A 24,413-nucleotide genomic window follows, 5' to 3' on the forward strand; every position below is an offset into this window, starting at 1 on the left:
TATACTATAGTCTTCCCATGCCTCTAGGTACCTGTATATACCTAGCTTGTTTACAATCTGCAATTTAGCAGCGGTTAATTCGTTGCCACGACATAATAAACCATAGAAATAAATAGCCTACCCAACATGAGCTGTTGATGATCTCTGGGAGTAGCGGTGGCATTTTCCAAGCATCGAGTTACGCGTCGGATAAAGCTGGATATATCCAACAAGGAGGTAATATTCTTGATGATCAGGGCCTATTATGATCACCTTGAAATAAACACGGTTATCCTTCATCTAGCCGGAATTCAAAGCACAATGTCAGTTTATTTATCACCGTCTTATTCGATTTCTGTCAAATATTTTCATGAAATAAGAAAATGCGCGTCCCTCACCTATACAGCTATCTCGCGCTCTTTAACGCGTTACCTACAGCAAGCTACGTTGTTGGAATATGTCCTTTGAGCCCATTAAACCTAATAGGGGACGATACATGTGCCAGTTTTCAATCAGGACAGCGGCAAATATCGAGTAAACTTGGGAAAGCGAAAAAGGAGGTTGAAAATGCCATCATCCGTAACTCCTGGGAGGGTCCGGCGCATTGTATAAACGAGACATGTGTTTTCTCAAATCATCACATAGGCGATGGTACTGTACTCCTTACCAACGAAAAGAATGCAAAAATTGCAAGCAACTTCCCAATCCCAGCGAGGTTTGAAGCCAAAGAATTACCGTTCCACGTGGCGGAGGTAGCCGGCAAGGGCGTTGGTATCGTCGCTGATAGAAAAATACGCAAGGGCGAAACTATTCTTATACGTTCGCCGACGATGATGGTGCAGACCGCGCCTCATGTTGGAATGGGGCCCAGAACTAGGGATGTGCTATACGACCTGGCCATAAGCAAACTGCCCCCTAAAGGCCTAGAACTCTTCATGGGACAGATGGGCAAAGATATCTATGATAAGATTGAGACAAACTGCTTTCAGATGTACATTGATGGCGCAAATGACTCTGGTAGTCACCTAGGATGCTTCCCGGAGATATCTCGATTTAATCACGACTGTCGTCCAAAGTAAGCTTACCTTCTACCTTCAGCAAAAACCTTCTGTTACCACCCGACCATAACCTAACCGTTACATTTAGCATCCATTACCGAATCTCCAACATGACCCACACAACAGTAGCTGCGCGTGACATCGAGCCGGGTCAGGAACTAAGCATCAGCTACATCGAACTAATACTCTCGCGAGAAGAGCGACGCTCCCGCCTGCGCAAGTGGGGATTCGAGTGTACTTGTTCGCATTGCCGCATGAGCGACGACGAAGCGGCCGCTTCAGACGCCCGGCTCCAAAGGATCGAAGAGCTAGAAAGCGCACTGGAGAACTTCAACGAGGCCATCGTGACCGCGGAAACGGGAGCGCAGCTGGCGGACTTGTACGAAAAGGAGCGGCTGGATGTGTATCTCGGCCCGGTGTACACGCGAGCGGCGCTGAACTTTGCGCTGTTCGGCGAGGAAGCGAAGGCGCGGGAGTACGCGCTGGCCGCGGTCGAGGCTGTGGAAAGGGAGTCGGGCCCGGACGCGGCTGATGCTAGGGCTATGAGGGTCCTGGCTGGGAATCCCAAGGCGCATTGGACTTGGGGGAAGCGGAGAAGAGGGAATCCGGGAGAGGGTCTCCGAAATGATTCTTGAAAATGGCATGAACTTCGGTTTCTCATGAGAATACAGGTAAGGTTAGGTACCTCCTAAGGTATATTGGCAGTTGAGTAATATATTGATTGTAAGGTTTTGAGTTAGAGCCATAATACTTAGCTGGATTACTGGATGCCATTGATCCCATAGGATAACTTCCAAGGAGGTACCGTAGATATTGAAAAGTCTACCTGCCTTCAAGTTATAAATGTACCTCCTACCTAAGGTAAATTACAACTTGGCAAATCAATCGGGATGGCCCCTAGGGCCCCGGAGTCCTGGGAGTAAAAACGGTCGGTCTAGTGTAGTTGGGAGGCACCGGGCTTCCCTCTAAGCTTACCAGTCGCGCTTTTTCGCGGAGGTGTCCTGTTTATCTACCGGCTGGGGTTGCAGGCACAGCTGACTTCTTTTCCCTTTTCATCCTTTTTTTTTGTCTCCCGAGGAACGAAGCATGCGTTTGTTTATTTCCTCCCAACCATTTTCCTCAACCATTTTCCTATTTAGAATATCACCACCAATCATCCTTAAATATATACGTATTATTACCTGATTATATAAGCATCTACAATACTGCTATCCCTCGTTGGATCGCTACCAGTTAGCTTTATTTGTTGTATAAGCTTGTGCGGTGGATTTGATATAAGCACAGATCCGTCGGTTACGTGTTATTCTAGCTCGGAAAAGTAGAACAGCTTTATTAAGTTAAGACCTAGCATAACTTCTAGTTGTGGCCGGGGTGAAGAACTGGTCATAGGTAAATGCAAGTCAGGTACGCAAAGTATGTTGAGTTAACCCGGCTTAACGAGGCAATCCAATGTCTTCATAGGGGGTTGCTTACGGTTGAGCATAGCGAGGATTCGGAAAATGCCCGAAAACTGTAGTTGCTTTAGGTTAACTAAAACAATCACTAGCTTAATGAATACTCGAAATCTAATGCTATTGACTTCATAAAAATTTGGGACATTATTTACTCGCATCTATGTTTGTGTTTAAACTTAAGACCTGCCATGCTTTATCAGGGCGTCTTTAAAGACATATTATTCAAGAATGTCCTCAACGCCCCTAGCATCTTACTTCCTTATACACTAATATAGATGCCTGATACGTACCATTTGTGCTTTTTTTGCTTAACCTCTTTGGTATGTCTCAACTCCACCTTCCATGTTCGACAAGGGTATTATCTCTCTTCGTGATTCGCGCCCAACATTTTTTTTTGATAACTCTACTCCTATCCATATTGTTGAACTACACTAGCTGAACTAGGTAGACTTCCCATCCAGTACTATAGTTCAGCCTCAATTTTTCTAGCTCGAATATTATGTCTTAGTCTATTTTCTTGCTTACTTGCCGGTTGTCGCTCCAACTAATTTTTTCAATATCATTTCTTTCTTTCTTTTTTTAACTTTCTCTTTAGCAACTATGGCTAGCAAGCAAAAGGGGCCACCGGGGTTTACGCCTATCTCCGACCGGATCTTCATCCGCAATGAAGATCCAGCCGATGCCGCAAGGGAGACACCCAACGACCACCCTACAACGATCATTATCTACGGATGGGGTGACGGGCAGCCCAAAAATGTTGCCAAGTACGTTGAAGGCTATAGAAAACTGTTTCCGGGAGCTCGCATCTTGATGGTGATCTCGTCCACTTTGGCAGCTACGTACCAGTCGCTCCATCAACGAACCAAGGCTATGATGCCCATCGTTGACACCGTGTTCCCCACTCCTGACGACGATTCGTTAAGAGTAATCTTACATATAATGTCTAATACCGGCGGCATCTACGCCGCCGCTACGCTGAACGCTTACCAGGAGCGTCACGGGAAAGACAAGGCTCTCCCTCACCATCTATGTATAAACGACTCCACGCCCGGCAGTCTTGACTTTTCCAGAGAAGTAGGTCGATGGTCCAAGGCGATGGCAGTGGGAACAGCGAAGTGGTTTCCATGGCCGTTTGCAGTGACGCAGCGCATATGGTGGACATTCCTATACGCCATGTCCCTCCTGGAAAAGGCCATAGGGAGGGAACCTTCCGGGATCTATAGCTGCAGGGTATTCTTAGATCACTCGACAGCAACGCCTAAAGCTCCTCGAGCTTACCTATATTCCAAAACGGACGATATCATATGGTGGGAGGACGTCGAAGCCCAGGCGGAGGTCGCGAAAAGTAAGGGCTACAAGACGATGTTGGAGATGTTCGATGACTCGCCACATGTGGGCCATATGAGACTGCATCCTTCGCGTTATTGGTCTACGATAGAAAATCATTGGAAGTCGGTTATGAATGGCATTAGAGTAGAAGTCGAGAATCTCATAGAGCCAAAATTGTAATGTCATAAATTAGTCTCTCAGTCGCATGGCAATATAAGAGGTAGGTTACCTAGGTAGCTATAACATTTTGCTTAATTTCTCGATTTACCTAAGGTTCCTCCCCCCCTTCTTTTGGAGTGGACCAACGCCTTCTCTTGTAAAATACCATTGAATCTTCCTCTATGTCTAAGTTGATCCCTAACCCTCATTTATACTCATGCAATGCTGGGGTTGTGGGTGTAGCCCGAATCAGCTCCTCCTCCTCATCGATCTGTGGTATTAGGCGTCCCACCCCGCGAGTCGGCTCCCAGTGGACCGTACCGTATCTATACATTTCGCCGAAAGTCCCCGGCCTGTGGTCCGCATCCACGAATTCCTTCCTTTTAACGAGATCCCCCAGCGCGGGGAGTCCTCCCGCTGAGTTATGGTAGACTTTATACATGTGACTTTTCTCCAGCATCTCTATGACGAAGGCTTCGGCTGTATGCCTCTTTGCTTCATCTGGGTCGTCGAGGCGCGTCGTAAAGAGTTCTACTTGTTTTGCTCCGTCGTAGTCTGTCTTGATCGCACCTAGTACCCCGTTCAGGATTCCCTCCACCATGAACACTTTGTTCTTGTAGAACTCGCGTCCGTTCCAACCCGAGTTCAGGTCAAGCAGATTTCTTGTGCGGTCGCCGATCAGCATCTGTGCCACATAGTCGCTCATCTCTTTTACCTTATCCTCGAAATTCCAGTCGGCCATTCCTTCAGCAAGCCCGATGTCCTGCATTAGGGGTATTTTATGGAAGCCATCGGCGTTAGTGCGACCTTTCCACAGCTGCTTATACCCGTCATGCCAGTTCTTGATAAAGATGCAGCCCTTTCGCGCTGCTAGCATGTAGTTTCCGAAACTGCCCCATTGCTTTCGGATCTGCCCGGTGATAACCCACACTGCCATCTCATAAGGGGTATCCGGAGCTGTGAGATGATCCCAGAATAGGAGGTCGAGATGAGTGTGCAGCATGTTTCCGACGTCCATCCAAACACCTCCGTGTTCAAACAACAACGGTAACCTCACGAGATCAGCAGCATGTTGTGCGGCATGTCTGCCGTCCATCGTCCGGTTCACGAAGCATTCGGGGAACCAGTCTTTAGAGACGTAGTTGAAAATGTAGTTTGGCGAGTCTTCGACAAGGTCTACCAGGCGGACCGACCAAGATTTGCCAAGTTTTCTTACCCAGTTCACCACAGTGCGTTTGTAGCTTGGGTACATATAGTCGATTCCTTTATCCCAGAAGGCCCAGACATTCTTCTCTGAAGTGATTGGTCGAAAGGAACGGAGTTCGTCTATGATTTCAGCTTCAGGCCGTAAGTCCAGTCGAGAGTCAGGCACAACGCGGAGACCGCTTGCTGAATGCGGCAGCTCAAACTTAGGCATTTTAGGTTAAGTCGTTTCGGAGCTTGGGTGAAGCTATGAGGGTGTCGTCAGATTGATACGAGTTACTTCGAAATCGAATGCATCCAAGTTTTATATGTCTGTGGGATTGATTGGAAATACCAAACATATTGAATGATTCATGTTGAGGGTTTCTCAGCATTCATATATGAGTCCTTTAGTCAACAAGCCAAGCCAAGTCTGTAACCGTAGTATCAAGTAGGTAGTTTATCTTGATTACTGCGGCTGTGCACGAAGTAAGATAGACAACTAATACTGTTACCTTACCTTATGTTTCCACTGCGTGAGCATTAAAGGGGTTTCCGAGCTTACTGTGGCTACATTTTCTAACTAAAATGGTTAGCGCCATCATGATTCATAATGATGGAGCTTGTAATCATTGCTCAGCCCCTCGGTGCACCGTAGTATACGCAGTTTTATTCGGCTCATCTCAATGCTTCCCTTACAGGTGTCTACCCAGGCCGTCTCCCATCTCACCAGCGTACCGAAACATTCAAAATGATTCATTCTGACTATTGTCTCATCTCACACCCACCAAGACTAGGACCATGTTGAAAGGTAAGACTTGTGCTGAGAAAATAAAAGCACAAGTATATCGCTTGGGCTTTATATAAACTCAAAGAAATTTGATATCTATCATATCCTTCTTTGGGATAATATCAGAAATCAGAAATCAAATCGTCATGGATTATCTTAAGGATCGGTCCGAGTACTTTGATATCGATGCTGACTTCAAGCCTTTACCGAAGTATGGACATTTATCCAAGAAAACGCCAGAATACATAGCAGCTGAGTCCGCTATCGATGCTGTGCAACGTTCATTTTGGGCATCACCCGACTTTGCGGCCTTTCGACGGGCTGCAGGCGACCCGGATGCTGCTATGCCCCCTGATGGGCCCGATCGGTATCGCGATATCACCACCGAGCTCCTACAATTTCCTGCACGCGACGGTCACTTAATTGAGTTGAAAGTGTACAAATCTCCACATGTTGCACCGAACGCGACTCTAGTCTACCGTATGCACGGTGGTGGTACGAGATCCCGGATGCCAACCCTTTACCCAAACACATTCCGCTGACCTCCTGAATCTTAGGCTTCGTGGTTGGACGACATGAGGTAGATGGTGCCGAGAATGTTTACGCCGCTATGAATCCCAATATCGTCGTCGTGAGCGTGGATTACAGATTGTATGTGTTTTATGTGATGCGTCTCCCCGCGACGTATGTAATTGACCTCGTAAAGAGCGCCGGAGTTCCCCTTTCCACGACCAGCGGAAGATTGCTACGATGGATTATTATGGGTGCGTTCTACAATTCAGTAAGGTACCTAAAATTAGAAAGCCATCTATTAACTGTCGTGTATAGTGCAAGAAGAATGCGAAATCTCTTGGAATCAATCCCGAGAAGATCATTGTTGCTGGAAGCAGTGCCGGAGGCAATCTCGTAAGGATCTACAGCTATTACCTGAGATACTCGAGGTACTAACACTATTATCATTATTTAGGCTGCGGCCATGGCCATTATGGCCAGAGAAAATGACATTACCGGAATTATCGCCCAAGTGCTTCACTTTCCCGTTGTCTGTCATCCCAAATTCTTTCCCAGGGACCAGTATGAGTACGGCAGCTACGTTCAAAACTCGGAAAATCCCGTCCTTGGAATCCTGAGAATGGAGGCTTTCCTTAACGCCTATAATCCCAATCCTGAACCTGACTACAGGCATTCGCCACTAATCGCAAAATCGCACGCAAATCTTCCTCCAGCATGTAAGAAAACACTCTACTATATTCTCTCCATTTCAAACTTTTTCTGCGTTTAAACATTGCACACTTAAGTACCTACCTGTAACTAACTGGTATTCTGTCTGCTCTGGTTCTAGTGGTACAATGTGCAGGTGTTGATGTTCTCCGAGACGACGCTTTCGCATATGCCGAAGCCTTGAAGCTGGCCGGTGTTGATGTTGAGATATATGGTTATCAGGGCGTGCCTCACTGCTTTCCCGCTGTCATCCCGACTCATCCTAGCACACCGGTGTTTTATAAGAGGTATAATGATTTTCTGAAGAAGCATGCGACTAGTTCCAGCTAGGAGGGATGAAAATGGTGTTTAACCAAAGCGTCGAAGAATAGGTATAACCCCCTGAAAGCTCCAGTTGTTCCAGAACAGGTTATAGAACACGAACTTCACCTAACGCACACTAAACTAAGATTTTGCATCAGTACAAGGGAAACTTACAGTAGCATCCATGCTAATCCACCTTGCGCTAATCCTATGCTAGATTGGGATTGGATTGGATATCCATCGGCTTGGCACCAAACTTAGCCCTGAGCTACGCGGCGCAGGATCTCAATCACGCAATTTTACATGTTAATGGCAAATGTTGTTCTTCTAGGTACCTTAGGTACCTATCTTAACGAAACCATCACCGAGCTTTCTAAACTGAACAGGTTTTTCATTCGGGGAGGGCGCGAAATGTTATTAGAGTCTTATTACTCGTACATATTTTCTCTGATGCACAGCAAATACATCCTTTAACCCAACCCAACTTGTCTTTAATTTTGAATGGTTTTATTTTCCCATCCGTACCTAGAATTTTTCGGTTTAATGCCGTGAAGAAAAAAAAGAAGAAAAAAAAAAAGCAGACTCAATCATCATGAGTAGTAGCCCTAAGGACATCGAGCGGTCCCTCGTGCAGGCCTACGACGACCCCGATCAGGATGACTTCCGCTCGATTGATCCCGAGTCCGGGGTCAAACGCGGCCTGAAGACGCGACATTTATCGATGATGGCTCTGGCCGGAATCATTGGACCCGGACTTTTGGTCGGTAGCGGAGGCGCATTGTCCGCCGGTGGGCCGGCATCGCTATTGATTGGCTTCGGCGTCATCGGTATAATTGCTTTTAGGTACCGTCGCATATCCCTTTTATTCAGTGCTGACCTATTAATAACAATAAAAAAAATAAAGTATTATGCAAAGCTTGGGCGAGTTAACCACTCTGTATCCTTCCGGAGGTGCTTTCACTCAGCTAGCGTCTCGGTTCGTTGATCCTGCGTTTGGTGTCGCTGTCGGTTGGAACTACTTCGTTATCTGGTTCGCTGTCCTCGCCAACGAGTACAATGCCACAACCAGCATCCTGGTATTCTGGAGCGACAAGGTGCCCGTCTGGGGGTATTTTCTCCTCTTATGGGTTCGTATCATTTCCGATTTAGTCTACTCTTCCAATGAACTTCTTCCATCCCGTTGCTGACACCTTCTTAGACTGCCTTCTTACTATTCCAACTTCTGGGCGTTTCCACATTTGGGGAGGCCGAGTTTTGGTTGGCCCTTCTAAAGCTTGTAGGATTGGTGGCATTCTACCTATTTTCCATCGTGTAAGCTTGGACTTTCATGAGATAGTTTTAATCAGTACGCTAACAGCTACAGATATGTCTCGGGTGGGATCAGCGGAGCCGATGCCATAGGCTTTCGGTATTGGCACGACCCCGGACCTTTTGTCGAAGGCTTCCGTGGTGTCGCTAAAGTTTTCGTTTTCTGCTCTACCTTCTACGCCGGCTGCGAGTCGGTTGCTGTGGCCGCCACCGAGACCAAGAACCCCAGAGTCGCGGTTCCGCTGGCCATCCGCCAAGTCTTCTGGCGCATCATATTCGTCTATATGGGTGCAGCTTTCTTTTTCGGCCTCACCTGTCCCGCGAATGATGAACAGCTTGTTAATGGAACCAGCCGTGCCTTGTTGAGTCCGATGACCGTTGCGATCCAAAATGCGGGCTGGCAAGGTGGCGTTCACCTTATAAACGCCTTTATCCTTATCACCTGTATTTCCGCCATTAACAGTTCTATCTACGTCGCATCGCGAACCCTGCTATTTATGGCACAGCAAAGGATGGCCCCGTCTTTCCTTGGGTGGACAGACAAGAGGGGAGTACCAATCCCCGCTATCACACTAGCAAATGCTTTCGGCGCAATATCTATGATGAACGTATCAACCGGAGCTTCCAAAGCTTACGGATATATTGTCAACTTGAGTGGTGTATCGACATTCTTAGTTTGGGGGTCTATTTCTCTCACCCATATTCGATTCCGCCAAGCCTGGGAAGCACAGGGCTACCGTGTCGAGGATTTGCCTTACGTTTCCCTCTGGTACCCTTGGAATGCATACTTTGGGTTGGCGGCGAACATGTTCCTAGCGTTGGTGCAAGGTTGGTCGAACTTCTCACCGTGGGACGCCGGCGGCTTCGTCGATGCTTACATACTGTTACCATTGTTCTTTGTTATATTTGTTGGATATAAGTTCGCATTTAAGACACGTATTTGGAGGAAAGATGAGATTGATTTGCAGGCTGGGAGGCGCCGCGACTTAGAAGAAGATAAGGAGATTGCCCGGGCTGAAATAGGGGTCCCTCAGCCGTGGTGGCGTCGGCTTCTGAAGAGCTTATAACCCTATTTGCCCAGGTTCCAATCTTAGTTGTATATGTTGATAAGTATACCTCGAGTATTAGGGTAGGTAGGAAAATACAATGAAGCGTATATCAATACTATTGGTGTTAATAGTGTCGTTAATCACCTATAAGAGGTACAATACCTAAAGTCAATGAACATTTTAAGAAAATTCACAATCTAGCCCAGTAGAAAGGTATCTGTATGCCGAGTCAATAGGCAAGTCAAGCTCACGTACATCATCTTTTCAGCAAACCTTTTCATAGTCTTTTCGCTCGTCACTATACAACATTAATCCTCCTGATTTGCAATTAGGTACACTCACACATGTTAATGTTAGCAAATACTTTAGACAACTAGTGAGATACCGTACCTGACCTAATGCAAAGAACTTCTCAATCCCTTACGATACAAAGTGAAGCCAATAGACAGGTGGAATAACTCAGTAGTGAGTCAAGGATATCACTAATCATAGTTGTAGTGAATGGAACGTTTTGGTCTAAATGTACCCAAGAATTTGTGTTAGGATTCGTGTATGATAGATGTAGGTGACGCGCTATGGCAAATGAACTCCAACGCATTTCGTACTTGGTACCCGTTAGCTTGTAAGTCGGCGCTATCTATTCAGTATATTGGCATAAAAGATATATAAGCACTTCTAATTTTCGAAAAACAGGAACCATAAGGTATCTAAACCTAAACCACATTACTATCAACCACCTCCAAAGCATCCCCAGTCTCCTAATAATTTGATAGTGCTGGAGCATCAAACCAATACCTGCGACCAACCTCCTTCAACCGCCACAATGTGCATCCAACACGGAACCGTAATCAAGTGTGCTGCATGCGGAGTACTCAAGGAAACTATCTTGGGGGAGTTAGAGCCCTGCAGCCAATCAGGCAAGGGCTGCACCACTGTTGTTAGGAAGAACGATGGCATAAGATATATCAAATGCCGCTCATGTGAGGACAAAGACCAGGAAGCGAGGGAAAAGGAGGGGAAAGGAGCTTAGACGAAGAGGGCGGAAATAAAGGCCTGCTAAAGGAAGCATTCTACAACGGGATCTGGTAAATGAAAACCAAGATTACCTGTTATGTAGACTTACAACATATCTCCTTTGGCTGCCCTGAATTAGCTGGCTGGCGTTGCCTTGTCTATGATATAATGGACGAAAAGAATATACACATTACTATCACTAAACTTTGACTTTCCAAAGTCAAGCTGCACTTTCATGTGTTTTAGTCATTTAAACCTCTCCTAAACCTGTTTATCCAATTTAATGCTTATGTGCCTCTTGTTCTGTCACGTCGTAGAGCTTGAGGTAGGTAAATAACTTCGTTGTTTCGCAAGGAACTCTAACTATAGTTGCTTTGAAGTCAAAGCTAGGTATATACAGAATAACTCCTTTGTTCCAAGGAGTCTCAAGTGAGACTCCTGACATGTTCAGCAAACATCGCTTAGGTACCTCTATCTCGTACGATAGGTAACATGTCGAAGTTAACCTTGGTTATTAAAGAACTCAATTATCGAGTAGGCTCGAAACTAATTCTACATGTCTTGCCTCAGCCTTGTCGTATGTATCATTACGTTTACCCATGGTAATCTGTGTTCAAAAGTCCATTGGCGCCGGGATAGTTCAAATAATATATCAAGGTATAATGCACGGTTTAGCAAACAAATGCAATCTTGCTATGATTAGCGCTGTTAGTTTAATTCTATAACCAAGGGCATATGCCTGGTTGATTCATAACTTCGGAATTAAAGGAGGCATATGTCCCTCTGTTGAGAGTATACATCAGGAAGTAATGACACAAAATGCAGTGATGAGCTCCATGGACTATCCCTTATTCACTTCGCTCGTAAGTCTATATCGTAAACCTGCCATAGCTGTGACTACCTACCTACCTCTAATATATAGTATTCCATATTTCGTAAATGATTACTCTGAGGTGTATTAAGGAATCATGGCTTGTTATTTATACTGGAGTGGTTGAGGGGTTAGTAACTCACTCCCTAAGATACTGAGTGGAGGGGAGTCCGGGCAATAGGATAGTATCATAACTGTAATCCTGCTTGACATGTCCCAGTCGAAATGCTAGAGAATATACCAGGATTCATGCCTAGTGACTGGTTTTCTACAGCAAGTGAGGCACCCAAACTCTGGTCCATCTTGTGCTCGAGAATCACTTTGCACACCTGCACTTAGAGCCCCAGGCACATTTCGCCCTTTGGCCATCCATATATAAACGCTTCTGTCTTCCAGAAAAGATCGGTCCTATTCCATCCAAACCCAAATTACCTCTTATGCTAACTACCATCAACTCCTCAAGCTTATCTTATCGTCTCTTGTCTAATTCAAGTCGCATCCTTTTCAAGGATTCAAAATAAATATCACCAGACTTCTGCGACCGCCACGATGTGTACGCAATACGAGCGAGAGGTTAAATGCGTTTTTTGCAGAACCCTTTTAGAAGTTTCTCTGGCGAGATTCGAGCGCTGCCGCAATGCAAGGAACTGCAGAGAGACCTATTTGAAGAGAACAGTCGTGAAGTGGACAACCTGCAGTGGGTGTCGGAGGGAACGTAATAAGAAGTAGAAGGAGGATAGAAACTGCAAGAAGAGGCGATGGGAAATATGGATAGTACTGGCTCATCAAGGCGTTTCTGACCGTAGGCCTAGATGAGGGAAGGTAAAACAAACTGAAAAAACAGAAAAAAAAAAAAGCTTTTACCTAGCGGCGCAACTTAGTAAGAACCTGGATAATGTCCCTCTTTCTGGGATGTTGCAGGTTAAAATATTTATTAATTCTAAACTCTTAACTCTGTATTACAAAGGTGAAGCTGAAATTTTACGTGTTTGGTCGTTCCAGCGCTTGGCAGTGTCTCCGTCTGCACGCTGAGATCTGAATTAGGAGATATGTATCTCTCATAAGGCAACTATTGACTATTAGCCATGTAAATCTTATAGCCTTGGTACCTTTCACAAACGACCAGTTCAATTAACTTAGTATGTCGGCATTTACCTTCTAGACCCTAGGCGGGATGCAGCGGAAATGGATGGTAGACTATAACAACCTTATACGAGAACGACATAGTGTTATTTAAAGAGATAAATATATTGAAAACATGGATAAAATGGTTAAGTATCATCAACGGGCTGACGTCAAATGGGAAAGGTATCTCGTCCACAAACTGACAGATCTGATGGCCGAATTAGGAAACTGCAAAGATTCCAAAGAAAATCGGGGCACACGTCCAGATCTGCTCAGCCCCTAACTCGGCTGATACATCTCGGGCAGGGGTTTTCGATATCAGAGTGAAACCAATTTTGATATACGATTCGTACAATTGGAAGCAGTTAATTAAAAGAAAGCTTACAACCCCTAGGTCCAGATCTTTCCTTGCCTCACCCCTGTAACGGGTCTTAGGGGTTTACATAACGTCTGGCTAATTTGCAGCCTCAGTAGAGCTTACGGTGAGATTTCCCTTTGGGGAAATGAAGATTCCAATGTCTACTCCCCAGTGTATCATGTCGTTGAAGAGGGCGACGATGTGTTGAGTTGGATATGTGTATATAATAAAGATAGAAACTGTCTATCTATCGAATGTGAATATCATCATCAGAATTTCCAAAAAAGCAAGCCTCTCTACCAATAACGCATTTCCTTATTTACAACAATATTCCCTCCTGATCTGAACGGAATCATCTAAGACTATCAACTTGATATCATACATTTCCCAACTCCTTAGCTATCCTATCTACCTACTTATTCACAATGAAGTCAAACTTCTTCGCGTCGTTAATACTTGCTCAAGGCATTGCTGGCCATGTCATCCCCCATTCCTCAGGTTGCAAGCCTACTGCCCCCAAAACTGGAAAGGCCGTGTACTTCCTGTCCAACGACAACGAGAATTCGATTGTAGCTTTGCCCATCCAACCGGATGGCACTCTCAAGGCCGGAAAGAGGAACCCGGTTAACGGAGTCGGATCTAATGCGATAGACGGATCTACGAAACAACCTGCCGCGCCGGACGCACTCGTGAGCCAGTCTTCTATCACTATATCTGGAAACGTGAGTTTAGGTTATACTTGACAAGTGACGAGGAGGAAAATAAAATGCTAATTCAAGATAGACTGTCTTCGCAGTTAACGCACAGAGTGGATCTGTGACCCCGATGACGATCTCTGACAACGACCCGACCCACCTACAGTTCAGAAGCGGAGGAGCATCTTACATCCAAAAGCCGTTCCCGAACACCGTTGCCGTGTCCGCCAAGAACAACGTCTTGTGCGTCGCAACAACCGCCACCCAAGCCGGCGTCTCCTGCGCCGGGTTCCACGACGGCGGGCTGGAACCGTTCAAGTCTGTGCTGGCTTTCGACCTTGGACAGTCGAACCCACCTGTCGGCCCGACGAACACCGTCTCCCAGGTCCTGTTCTCGGACGACGAGTCCATGCTCATTACCATCGTCAAGGGCGACCCCATGGCCAACAAGACCGGATTCATCTCCACGCTTCCCGTTTCCGAAATCAGCTCCGACTGCCCGCATGACACTCGCACGACCCCCGAGGGCACCGCCGTCCTGTTCGGGTCCCAGATCATCCCTGGGACCAGCACGCTCTTCGCGACGGACGCCTCCTTCGGCGCCGCCGTGCTAAACATCGACGCAGCGACCGGCGGCGCATCGGTCATCCGCAAGCAAGCCCTCGAAGACCAGAAGGCGACGTGCTGGGCGGCCTACGCCGAGGCTACCAAGACCGTCTTCGTGACGGACGTGGCCGTGCCTCGCATCGTCGAGATGAGCGCGCAGGACGCCAGCATCGTTTCCCAGATCGACCTCTCGCACACCGGCGACGCGGGCTTCATCGACCTCGCGGCCGCCGGTAACTTTCTTTATGTTCTTTCCCCCGGCACCGAGGCGACAGGTGCTGCTGTCGTCGTCTTGGACATCTCGGGTGGCCAGGGAAAGGCGAAGTTCCTCCAGAGGTTCGACGTGAAGGAGTTGGCGGGAAAGAACGCTCAGGGGCTGGCGATTCTTCAGTGAGGGTGATGAGGAGGGGATTTTATTCGCTTCGTATTTATACTTTTAACCTATTGTGTTCCACTTAGGTATTTTTTTGTTCAAAACTAGGTTTAGAGGTTTGATTTAACATTAAATATTTACGGTCTGTTTGCGTTCAGTTTTGCTGTTCATGTAGTTGAGGTTATGATTCTTTCAAGTTATTCAAAATACAGGAGAAAATAAAAATGGAGGTAAAAGTGAACTGAACTAACTAGAACTTGACGAATTGCTTTGGGCATGAGATGAACCATATCTAATGAGAGCGCGGCATGATTTGACGCTTTTGACACTTGGCTACGTAGGCTAAGCGATACTGGATCTCTACAATAGACTGCATACTATGCCCCTGACACTCACTCTGTACGACATCCATCAAAGGGTATACCTGACAATAAGAGTTGTCGATGATCTATGTCCTCACTTTGTACATAATTATGTTTTCCTCTTTACATCCCTATGCAGTATTAATTTGTTATGTAGAACTATTCTTCACCTATCATCATCTACTAATGCTTCACGGAAAGTATCAAACTATGGTAGAAACTACGACCATTATGTGGCAGTCATATGGTCTTAGATTCTTAGCTAACCATTTATTTAGGTACAATTTAATAACGTCAATCTATTTACCTAGGTACCTGGCTTGCGTATCTTGGTAAAACGCGTAAGAGTCATATGTACCTACCTAGGTAAGGTAGGCACTTTCCATCGCGATTTGCTTTTGGGATAATCCTCGAGGAATTTTTGCCTGCTGAAGTCTGTCTACCTTAGGTACCTGATGACTCCTTTTAACTATAAGAAAAGCCGGGATAGAACATTCCATGGTCTAAACAAGAAGAAGGCACCTGCCACTTCGCTCGATACCTTATGTAATAAGCTAATACGCGTGCTTTCAATTAGGTAGGTACCTCATATCTACCTAAGGTAGCTACCCTCAAGGAACCCAACATCGAATAGCCGAACAACAATTCAAATCGACAAAATACAAACTAAATCTCTAGAAATCATCTGAAAATTTGTCACCTTCTCTGATCGCCTCTGGGGCTAAGGCGTTTGGCGACGATGTCGTTCCCCTCTTTTCCCAAGTTTCCCAAGTTTCCCGCTGAGGTCCAAGACAAAATATGGAAAGCGTACATCTTGGAAGCAAACAAAAGTCGACTGGTTCTTATGGATAACACCACAAAGTGTATCATGCCTACAAAATCTCTAACTTCCCCTGCCTTGTATACCTGCGTCTCGTCACGCAAAGCTTATTTAGACATGTATCACGTTAAACTGCCTGTCTTTACAGCATTTAAGGAACCCATATTCCTAGAGGACATTGACTCGGACAGCGAGGACCTAGACACACAGAGTGAAGATAGTTTTGTGCCCGATAGTCGCGTACCAGTCGGATATATTTATATCAACCTTGACCGCGACATTTTTCTCTTGTCCTGTTTCTGCCGAGACGATTTCAACCTAGGCAAGCTAAAGCTTGCGGATAATCAGAGAACGACCATCTTGTTCGAGAGTGCATGTTTGCCAGCATGGCGTCGCAATCTCATGAAACACTTTAGTGAGTTAGCTCTACTAATACTTGGAGCGTACCTAATGCTAACAAAGTGCCGATAGTGGAAGTCAAAGTTCGCTCTCGTAAAGGAACTCCCCGTCGGATTTCTAATCTGGTAGATGACAATGACCACGATTTCAGTAGCAAGGAATACAGCCTGCGTCAAACCTGCCGCCATATTTATTTATTTTCCAACCGTTGTCACCATCAGACTCCCCTTGATGACTGCCACAGCCGTCGTTTGTTCTTAGACGACTTGATGACCCTCTCGGGCGAAGAAGTGTTGAAAAAATGGGATTCGCATTCGTTTCTTTACGAAGGCATAATGCTGAGGCAATCTTCATGGGCAGACATGTAACTTAGACTTGGACCTGGTTGTCTGCCGCCAACAACTTGTCCTGGCCACAACGCAAAGGAATTTATCCATTAGCTAATACTCTTATGCTTTATGTACTTGATAATGGGGTATGCTATACCAAGCGTTAGGTACCTAGGTAGTTGCTAATATCATGGCTCTCGATAGGGCTTAATCAACGGTTCACTTTGAAATCCACCTCTACCTCAGGTACCTAGGTACCTAACCTGCCCGAACGGCATTCAGATCAACCAATTAAAATTCAGATTACATACTTCATCGGGAAAGACCTGACGTACGGGTAGTGATTACTAATGAGGGGTCTAAGGTATCCACACACTGGGGTTCATGTGGCCCGTGTTGATGTTCGCCCCACCCGCCCCATTTCGCGAGGCTACAACAATTTTTTGAAGCTCCTAAAGCTCTTTGCACCTAATAAAGCTCTCGCACCTAATAGAAAGTCATTGAGGGTCAAGTATTGGCGATTTTCGAGGCGAACAACTCTCCCTACTCCTTCCACCAAGAACATACGTCTCCTTGAACACTTTCTTAAACTCGCCATACTCATATTTACTCCGTTAAAAATGTCTTTCGGAGGCCAGACCCCCACCATTATCGTCCTGAAAGAAGGTGAGGACCGGGAGCTACCCCTCGATCTGTGAATGAAGGCAATCAGTCCCCAGACTAACTTTGGACTTAGGTACCGATACTTCTCAGGGTAAAGGTCAGATAATATCCAACATAAATGCCTGCCAAGCTGTCCAAGCAACCATAAAGTCGACTCTGGGACCTTACGGTGGTGATTTATTAATGGTGGACGAGAATGGCAAGCAGACTATTACGAACGATGGCGCAACAGTGATGAAGGTCAGATTCCTTAGTCGGATCTTTGTTATTGTCATACCACTAATACCTCGTAGCTTCTCGATATTGTGCACCCTGCTGCCCGAATCCTCGTCGATATTGCGAGATCGCAAGATGCCGAAGTCGGTGATGGAACAACATCAGTAGTCGTTCTAGCTGGCGAGATCCTCAAGGAAATCAAGGAGCACGTTGAACAAGGTGTTAGCTCCCAAATTATCATCAAAGGTCTACGGAAAGCTTCAGCTATGGCGGTCAACAAGATTAAAGAAATTGCGGTGAGGACAGACGAGGCCAACAGACGGGAGACCCTAGGGAAATTAGCAGCTACAGCTATGACGAGCAAGCTGATAAAGAAAGACACCCCCTTTTTCACCAAGAGTATGTACTACTCCAGTTCAAAAGCTCTACTTGTATCGAGGCTAATTATGTTATAGTGGTCGTGGATGCTGTGCTATCGCTCGACCAGAACGACTTAAACGAGAAGCTCATCGGTATCAAGAAGATACCCGGTGGCTCCCTTACCGACTCGCTATTTGTTAACGGAGTAGCTTTCAAAAAGACATTCTCATATGCAGGTTTTGAACAACAACCGAAGTCTTTCAAGAAGCCCAAGATTGTCTGTCTCAACGTCGAGCTAGAGCTGAAGGCCGAGAAGGACAACGCCGAAGTTCGAGTCGAGCAAGTTTCCGAGTACCAAGCGATCGTTGATGCGGAGTGGCAAATCATCTACAAGAAGTTGGAAGCTGTTTATCAAACAGGTGCTAAGGTGGTGCTCTCTAAACTACCTATTGGAGATCTAGCAACCCAGTACTTCGCCGATCGGGACGTATTCTGCGCTGGCCGCGTCTCCTCTGACGATATGGAACGAGTAGTCCAAGCTACGGGCGCCACCGTGCAATCAACCTGCTCTGATATTCAACCCCACCACTTGGGTACCTGCGGCGCCTTCGAGGAACGCCAGATTGGTGGTGAGCGCTTCAACTTCTTCGAGGATTGCCCAGAGGCCAAGACATGCACTCTAGTCCTCCGCGGTGGCGCAGAACAATTTATCGCTGAGGTGGAGAGGTCTCTTCACGATGCTATCATGATCGTCAAGCGTGCCATCAAAAACCATCTAATCGTGGGCGGTGGTGGTGCCTGTGAGATGGAGATATCTGCGTATCTGCATCGTTTTGCGGACAAAGATGTTCCGCACAAGCAGCAAGGTGTCATCAAGTCCTTCGCTAAAGCCCTCGAGGTTATCCCCCGTCAGCTATGCGATAACGCTGGCTTTGACGCAACGGATATTTTAAATAGACTACGCGTGGAGCACCGTAGAGGCCACGTATGGGCTGGTGTTGACTTTGTGAACGAGGGTGTTGCAGACATGATGGAACGGTTCGTCTGGGAGCCGGCTCTTGTCAAGATCAATGCCATACAAGCAGCTACCGAAGCCAGTTGCTTGATTCTAGGTGTCGACGAGACTATCCGCAATGAAGAAAGTGCTCAACCACAAGCACCTGGTCAGCCACTGCCACCGGGAGCAGCGCAGAGGGCTTTAAGAGGACGAGGAAGGGGTATGCCAAGACGGTAAAAAGATTATAGGATCCCTCAGGAACCTATGGTTCTAAAGTCAAGGATGCATTAGGGGCGTGGAAATGTACCTACTATACCTGAAAAGCTACGTAATATAACTGCTCCGTTCTTGATGTTATGTAAGGATACAAACTACTCGAATAAATCAAAAATGGTCTAATGATGAACATTGTTTGGATTATCTAAGCTAACTGCCTGAGTGAGGTACATGAACCAGGCCCCTTTTTTCATCTCGTGATACCTATTTTATAACGTAAATTTATCATCCCAATAATTACTTAGCTTCAGTTCAATACGGAATTCGTCTAGGGCAACTAATTTCCGCCGAGATTTTACCGTTATGCTTTTGTTAGTGCTGCGTTCTAAGATATTCACATCTACGAATTTCCCCTCCCGACGCACAGTTCATCGTCATCAACTTATACGCCGGACAATTCCCGACCAATCCCCCCCCTTTAACCCCTTTAACCCGACATCGAGGGGTACTTGTGTGGCAACGGTAACACAGCGTTGAGCGGCGTTCCGGCAGCGAACCAGTTGTTTTGAATTTCGGTAAGATCGCCATTAATACGCTTGATTCCGGGTCATGATGATTCGGCAAGAAATGATTCATCTCTCTGTCGAAGGATGTACAGGCCAATGTTTTAGCGTTTGGGGGGAAAGGAGATAAACAAGGACGAGATGAAAGAAAAAAAATAGGATAGGTCTTACAACGTGTTTAATTCAGTACGTATTGTTGATAGGCAACATGTTTAGGTTAAGTGAAGCAATTCTTTCAGCACATAACGGAACAACGGATTCAGGGACAAGATGCCGGCAATTATGGACGATCCGTCAAGTCCAACCATCTACCGTGTCACCGGGCAACCCCCTTTTCCGGATCCCAACAAGCCGGAGCTACCACCAAATATTCTCCCTCGTCAGGTGACGCTACGAGATCGTCAAACCATTGCAACCGTCGTGCCGTTTGCTTCCCGTGATCAAGTGCCTCCTTCATTACTAGCCTATCTCTCGGACCAATTCGCAAAGGAGATTGAAGGCGGGGATACCTATCCCATGATAGATCCTATGCCCCTGGACAAGTTTTCCGCTTACTGGTTCCAGAATTTTGCTGGGATCATGCTTCTCGGCCAGATCGACAGCGCTGCCGACGTGGTCGAGGGTAAAGACTGGTCGAGAGAATGCCTCGGCAGTTTCTACATTAAACCCAACTATCCCGGCCGGAGCAGTCACGTGTGCAATGGCGGCTTTCTAGTGACGGATGCTTCTCGTAACCGTGGCGTGGGACGGCTCATGGGTGAGAGTTATTTGGATTGGGCGCCAAAACTCGGATATACATATTCGGTATTCAACCTCGTATACGAGACGAACGTGGCCTCGTGCAAAATCTGGGATGCGCTTGGTTTTAAGCGTATCGGACGTGTTAAGGGGTGCGGCAATCTGAAGTCGTACCCGGATCGGTTGATCGATGCCATCATCTACGGGCGGGACCTTGGGCCTGGCGCCGGAGAGGGCAACGGCGAACCCCTTCTCGTGAGTGAAGAGCGTTTCGACAAAATTAAATTCTACCTCAAGTACGGGCGCTACCCGAATGGATCTGACCGCGCCGAAAAAAGCAGGCTCCGGAGCGCCGCGACGCACTATAAGCTACTCGACAATGACGTATTGATGCTTAAGGATAAGGAAGTTATCAGCGACCCGATCCGACAGATGGACATCTCGCGCCGCCTCCACGAGGCTGGCGGTCACGCCGGCATAAACAAGACTACGGCGACTATTGCTGAGAAGTATCACTGGAGCCGCATCAAGGAGACGGTTTCGGATGTAATTAGGACGTGTGAACAATGCAAGGAAGCAAGCAAAACACCTTCCATTCAGAATTCTACTAGTTCTAAACGTCTCAACGTGGACTCCGATAGCAGCAATGTCGGCGTAAACGTTATGCCGTCAAGATTACCTTCTGTATTAGCTCCTGTATTAGCTTCCGGATCTGGAAGCGTCGACGTGACTGGCAGAGTCCTCGAGCTGTCGACACCTACGCACAGCGAACTTCCAGCTCTAGTTGATCCTCCACACCCATATGCTCGTCCCAGTGATATCACGTCTTTGTTAAACCCACCTATGCAGACGTTATCAGATACTGGACTACCACCCCATCATCACCTTTTACAAACTCAGCTCCACCACGACTCTGCTGCGACCCTCGCCTCCCTACATGAAGCTACAAATATGTACCACCCTATAGACCCGCAGATCATATCTCAGCCAACGCACCACCACCTTCACCAACCAGCGACGCATCATCCCCACGCATTCAACTCCTTCCATCCTCACGACACAGTAGTCCACCCTAGCCCGCATGCTTCGCATACATCACTACCAGGACACGATACTTACAACACGCAAGAAAGCCATTCCACCGCCACCCTTCACGGACCTTTCCATCTGCAGACGCACCACCACGCCCACCACCATCAACACCACCCAGACTCGTTCCAAGCACTGCTGCACGATACCGACAGCGTCGACAGCGAGACACATCATCATCACCACCATCATCCCCACCCCCACCCCCACCATACCTCAACCCCGTTGCACGGAGACGACGACCCCCAAGAAGACCAAGACGCTGTCGACCGCGATCTCGACATGCTAATAGAGCACGGCGACGACGACGACTCCGAGATGGACATCGACGGCGGTGGTGGTAGTGGCATAGTAGCAGATAGTCCCCCCACCACCAGCAGGCGAGAAGAGGAAATCGATCCCCGTAATAAGTCGACTGCCACCGGCGTGGCAGGGGACGAAGGGCCGTCGATAGGAGGAGACACGGCGAGTGGTAACACCGGCAAGCGGAGCAGCATCTACAACGTCGTTTTCAACGGGCCGGAGCGAGATTAAGGCAGGGCAGGGCAGGGCAGCCAGCCTCGCGCAGTAAGCTGGGAGCTGGGAGCTGGGATAGTCCCTTTATTTTCTTAGCTCACCGCCTTGTTCCGCTGGAAAGAAAGCCTTGGATGATATTTCCTGCTCTCGTACAAACAAACATGTTATGTGATACAATGACTCCCCTGTTTTTTTATCATCTATTTCATCGTCTCTAGATGCGGGTTTTCCCGAGGGATAAGTCGGAAGGCGTCTGCGACGAACAAGATATTGGGCAAGAGGCAAAAACGTAATGTAGATAGACATAGGTTAGAATCCACGATACCAAATATGCAAGACAAAGTCAGAGTTATTTTTTCACAGGAATTTCTTTTTTCTTTGTTTTTCCTTTCTTTTTCTTCTTTATTCCCATCTTACGTATACATATGTATTTATTTACTTCTCAAACAGTAATTTACACGTATATCTGCCGCGGGGTGTGTCCCTCCGCCTCCGCCTCCACTTTGCTCGCACCAATAACGGTCCGTTAGTCCGTTGTTAGTCTGTTTTAATCCAATTCCGGATCCGACCTGGCCCCCCTCGTACGGCTCTGCTGGAAGCCGGTATCGATGCCGGCCTCGTCCTCCTCGGAGAGGGAAGGACGTCGCCGCGACGCCTCGGCGGCCCTGGCCTCGTTCTCAGCCTTTTCCCTCTCCCGCTGCATGAACTTGACGATGTCTCTCGGCGTCTCCCACGTCACGATGCCCTTCTTGGCGTCGCTGATGCGCCGCTCTTGACCCGTCTGGCCCGCTCGGCCTAGCACGCTGCCGATGACGGCTAGACATCTCAGACTGTACGGAATTAAGATATATATATATCAGTATTGATCAAATATGACATGTAATGGGGGATGGGAATAATAGTATATCCATCCATCCACCCATCCCCTTGGGGTTAGATGTAGAAGTACTACTTGCAAGAGGGAGAGGGAAGGGGCTTGGGTTGAACTGGGCTGGGGCTGTTCTCACCTGTCATCATTCGCGGGAATAGCATAGGTAACCCACGTCGGCTCGGCATTGGTATCGATGACGCCGATGGTCGGGACGTTGACGAGGGCGCACTCGTGCAGCAGGACGTAGTTCTCCATGGGGTTCAGACACACAACCAAGTCCGGGACCAAGGGCCTGTGCTCGTTGATGTGGCGGTGGAAGCCCTCGACGGGCTCGTCGAGCTCGTCGACCATCTGCATGGGCATGCCATTCAGAATAACCTCCGAGTTGGTGATGGACCCGGGCGTCCACTTGGTGAAGAGGTGGCACGCGCGCGCGAGCCGGGCTGCCTGGGTCACGATCTGCGTCTGGCCGGGGCGCGTGCCCACGAACAGGATCAGGCCCCCGCGGTACGCGACCTCCTCGACCACGCGCGCCGCCCGCCGCAGGTGCGCGGCCGTCTCCTCCAGCGAGATGATATGGATGCCCTGGCGGATGCCGTAGATGTACCGGGCGTTGGCCGGGTTCCACAGGGAGGCGTGGTGGCCCATGTGCGCCTGGGACGCCATCAGCAGCTCGAGCGTGACGTCCTTGGGGCCGGGGGGGTTCAGGAAGACGTCCGCGGGCCTGTACGTGCGCTCGACCTTGGTGCCCACCTTGCCGATGTAGGCCTTGAGCTCCTGCGCCAGCTTGTAATCCACGACCGTGGTATCGGGGGCCGAGGGCTTCTTCTTGCGCGTGGGAGCGCGGATCTTGGCGTTGAATAGGGAGGGGGTTTGAGGGTTGGCATTGGGGGAGGATTGGAGAGACGACAGGTCCGTGGTGAGATCGGGGACTGCTGTCGGCAGCGTGGGTTGCGTGGAGAGAGCACGAAGACAGGCCTGGCGCAGAGGGGCCGCCAATGCCTTTCGGGCTGAGGGATTAGGTGTTAGTAAACAAGAAATAATTAAAAGAAAAAGGAAGTATTTACTTACCTTGGCGGACGCCCATATCTCTTATTATCATGGCTGCGACGATTGCTGTCGTCGGTCTATGGTTTCACAGCTCTATCATCACTTTTTTCTGGTGGATCATTGGATCGTTGGATCGTTGGATCGATCCGAGAATCCAATGCTAGGTAATGTGAAAGTGGAGCCAGGATTGGAAAGGGTCTTATCAGGCGTTACGTATTCCCGCGCCGTATCGTTATCTCCCGTCGTTCCTAAGAATTTAAAACGGTAAAAATTGGAAATGCAAAGTTTCAAGCAACCTCCGTATCTCTACATAGTATTTGGTTCTTTTACGTCTTCACACACAGAGGTAC

At 47.6% G+C, this 24,413-nt stretch overlaps 10 protein-coding genes across 10 annotated transcripts; 8 read left to right on the forward strand and 2 right to left on the reverse strand.

The window, feature by feature from the left end:
* Positions 1–362: 362 nt before the first annotated feature.
* F4812DRAFT_470301 (SET domain-containing protein) lies at positions 363–2,066 on the forward strand (the record flags this gene model as incomplete). Its single annotated transcript, XM_047938965.1, has 3 exons — positions 363–425; positions 573–1,054; positions 1,126–2,066. The coding sequence occupies 3 exons, from the start codon at positions 363–365 to the stop codon at positions 1,670–1,672; spliced, it is 1,092 nt and encodes a 363-aa protein (XP_047791617.1). The 3' UTR covers positions 1,673–2,066.
* A 777-nt stretch (positions 2,067–2,843) lies between these two features.
* F4812DRAFT_422651 (DUF829-domain-containing protein) lies at positions 2,844–4,059 on the forward strand. Its single transcript, XM_047933678.1, has one exon. It carries the CDS (start codon positions 3,092–3,094, stop codon positions 3,998–4,000), a length of 909 nt encoding a protein of 302 aa, XP_047791618.1. The 5' UTR covers positions 2,844–3,091; the 3' UTR covers positions 4,001–4,059.
* A 33-nt stretch (positions 4,060–4,092) lies between these two features.
* F4812DRAFT_324908 (uncharacterized protein) lies at positions 4,093–5,712 on the reverse strand. Its single transcript, XM_047931504.1, has one exon. It carries the CDS (start codon positions 5,394–5,396, stop codon positions 4,185–4,187), a length of 1,212 nt encoding a protein of 403 aa, XP_047791619.1. The 5' UTR covers positions 5,397–5,712; the 3' UTR covers positions 4,093–4,184.
* Positions 5,713–6,097: 385 nt separating this feature from the next.
* Positions 6,098–7,785, forward strand: F4812DRAFT_470312 (Alpha/Beta hydrolase protein; the record flags this gene model as incomplete). The annotated part of the gene is made up of 6 exons (XM_047938966.1): positions 6,098–6,446; positions 6,509–6,602; positions 6,658–6,715; positions 6,780–6,857; positions 6,919–7,180; positions 7,294–7,785. 6 exons carry the CDS (start codon positions 6,098–6,100, stop codon positions 7,500–7,502), a joined length of 1,050 nt encoding a protein of 349 aa, XP_047791620.1. The 3' UTR covers positions 7,503–7,785.
* Positions 7,777–9,947, forward strand: F4812DRAFT_324928 (putative amino acid transporter). Its single transcript, XM_047931505.1, has 4 exons — positions 7,777–8,318; positions 8,380–8,602; positions 8,674–8,786; positions 8,839–9,947. The coding sequence occupies exons 1-4, from the start codon at positions 8,068–8,070 to the stop codon at positions 9,848–9,850; spliced, it is 1,599 nt and encodes a 532-aa protein (XP_047791621.1). The 5' UTR covers positions 7,777–8,067; the 3' UTR covers positions 9,851–9,947.
* A 3,389-nt stretch (positions 9,948–13,336) lies between these two features.
* F4812DRAFT_422658 (uncharacterized protein) lies at positions 13,337–15,291 on the forward strand. The gene is made up of 2 exons (XM_047933679.1): positions 13,337–13,922; positions 13,984–15,291. The coding sequence occupies exons 1-2, from the start codon at positions 13,626–13,628 to the stop codon at positions 14,893–14,895; spliced, it is 1,209 nt and encodes a 402-aa protein (XP_047791622.1). The 5' UTR covers positions 13,337–13,625; the 3' UTR covers positions 14,896–15,291.
* A 684-nt stretch (positions 15,292–15,975) lies between these two features.
* F4812DRAFT_470320 (uncharacterized protein) lies at positions 15,976–16,823 on the forward strand (the record flags this gene model as incomplete). Its single annotated transcript, XM_047938967.1, has 2 exons — positions 15,976–16,471; positions 16,528–16,823. The coding sequence occupies 2 exons, from the start codon at positions 15,976–15,978 to the stop codon at positions 16,821–16,823; spliced, it is 792 nt and encodes a 263-aa protein (XP_047791623.1).
* A 391-nt stretch (positions 16,824–17,214) lies between these two features.
* Positions 17,215–19,528, forward strand: F4812DRAFT_422659 (T-complex protein 1 subunit eta). Its single transcript, XM_047933680.1, has 4 exons — positions 17,215–17,450; positions 17,521–17,687; positions 17,741–18,062; positions 18,119–19,528. The coding sequence occupies exons 1-4, from the start codon at positions 17,405–17,407 to the stop codon at positions 19,255–19,257; spliced, it is 1,674 nt and encodes a 557-aa protein (XP_047791624.1). The 5' UTR covers positions 17,215–17,404; the 3' UTR covers positions 19,258–19,528.
* Positions 19,529–20,069: 541 nt separating this feature from the next.
* On the forward strand, positions 20,070–22,160 carry F4812DRAFT_450537 (uncharacterized protein; the record flags this gene model as incomplete). Its single annotated transcript, XM_047936100.1, has 4 exons — positions 20,070–21,205; positions 21,275–21,599; positions 21,921–21,966; positions 22,060–22,160. The coding sequence occupies 4 exons, from the start codon at positions 20,070–20,072 to the stop codon at positions 22,158–22,160; spliced, it is 1,608 nt and encodes a 535-aa protein (XP_047791625.1).
* Positions 22,161–22,568: 408 nt separating this feature from the next.
* On the reverse strand, positions 22,569–24,342 carry F4812DRAFT_325016 (ribosomal protein S2). The gene is made up of 3 exons (XM_047931506.1): positions 24,085–24,342; positions 23,150–24,023; positions 22,569–22,972 (listed from the first exon to the last, which is right to left on the reverse strand). The coding sequence occupies exons 1-3, from the start codon at positions 24,113–24,115 to the stop codon at positions 22,690–22,692; spliced, it is 1,188 nt and encodes a 395-aa protein (XP_047791626.1). The 5' UTR covers positions 24,116–24,342; the 3' UTR covers positions 22,569–22,689.
* Positions 24,343–24,413: the final 71 nt, after the last annotated feature.

The sequence above is a fragment of the Daldinia caldariorum genome (genome assembly GCF_022478825.1).
Source record: "Daldinia caldariorum strain CBS 122874 unplaced genomic scaffold F4812scaffold_5, whole genome shotgun sequence".
Taxonomy (NCBI): Eukaryota; Fungi; Ascomycota; class Sordariomycetes; order Xylariales; family Hypoxylaceae; genus Daldinia; species Daldinia caldariorum.

Coding starts and splice junctions, on each gene's coding strand:
- F4812DRAFT_422651 (XM_047933678.1), top strand. CDS start 3,092: ATGGCTAGCAAGCAAAAGGGGCCACCGGGGTTTACGCCTATCTCCGAC.
- F4812DRAFT_324908 (XM_047931504.1), bottom strand. CDS start 5,396: ATGCCTAAGTTTGAGCTGCCGCATTCAGCAAGCGGTCTCCGCGTTGTG.
- F4812DRAFT_324928 (XM_047931505.1), top strand. CDS start 8,068: ATGAGTAGTAGCCCTAAGGACATCGAGCGGTCCCTCGTGCAGGCCTAC. Junction 8,603..8,673: donor GGTATTTTCTCCTCTTATGG/GTTCGTATCATT, acceptor ACACCTTCTTAG/ACTGCCTTCTTACTATTCCA. Junction 8,787..8,838: donor TTCTACCTATTTTCCATCGT/GTAAGCTTGGAC, acceptor TAACAGCTACAG/ATATGTCTCGGGTGGGATCA.
- F4812DRAFT_422658 (XM_047933679.1), top strand. CDS start 13,626: ATGAAGTCAAACTTCTTCGCGTCGTTAATACTTGCTCAAGGCATTGCT. Junction 13,923..13,983: donor CTATCACTATATCTGGAAAC/GTGAGTTTAGGT, acceptor AATTCAAGATAG/ACTGTCTTCGCAGTTAACGC.
- F4812DRAFT_422659 (XM_047933680.1), top strand. CDS start 17,405: ATGTCTTTCGGAGGCCAGACCCCCACCATTATCGTCCTGAAAGAAG. Junction 17,451..17,520: donor CATTATCGTCCTGAAAGAAG/GTGAGGACCGGG, acceptor CTTTGGACTTAG/GTACCGATACTTCTCAGGGT. Junction 18,063..18,118: donor CACCCCCTTTTTCACCAAGA/GTATGTACTACT, acceptor ATTATGTTATAG/TGGTCGTGGATGCTGTGCTA.
- F4812DRAFT_325016 (XM_047931506.1), bottom strand. CDS start 24,115: ATGATAATAAGAGATATGGGCGTCCGCCAAG. Junction 24,024..24,084: donor AGATATGGGCGTCCGCCAAG/GTAAGTAAATAC, acceptor CTAATCCCTCAG/CCCGAAAGGCATTGGCGGCC. Junction 22,973..23,149: donor ATTCCCGCGAATGATGACAG/GTGAGAACAGCC, acceptor AATTCCGTACAG/TCTGAGATGTCTAGCCGTCA.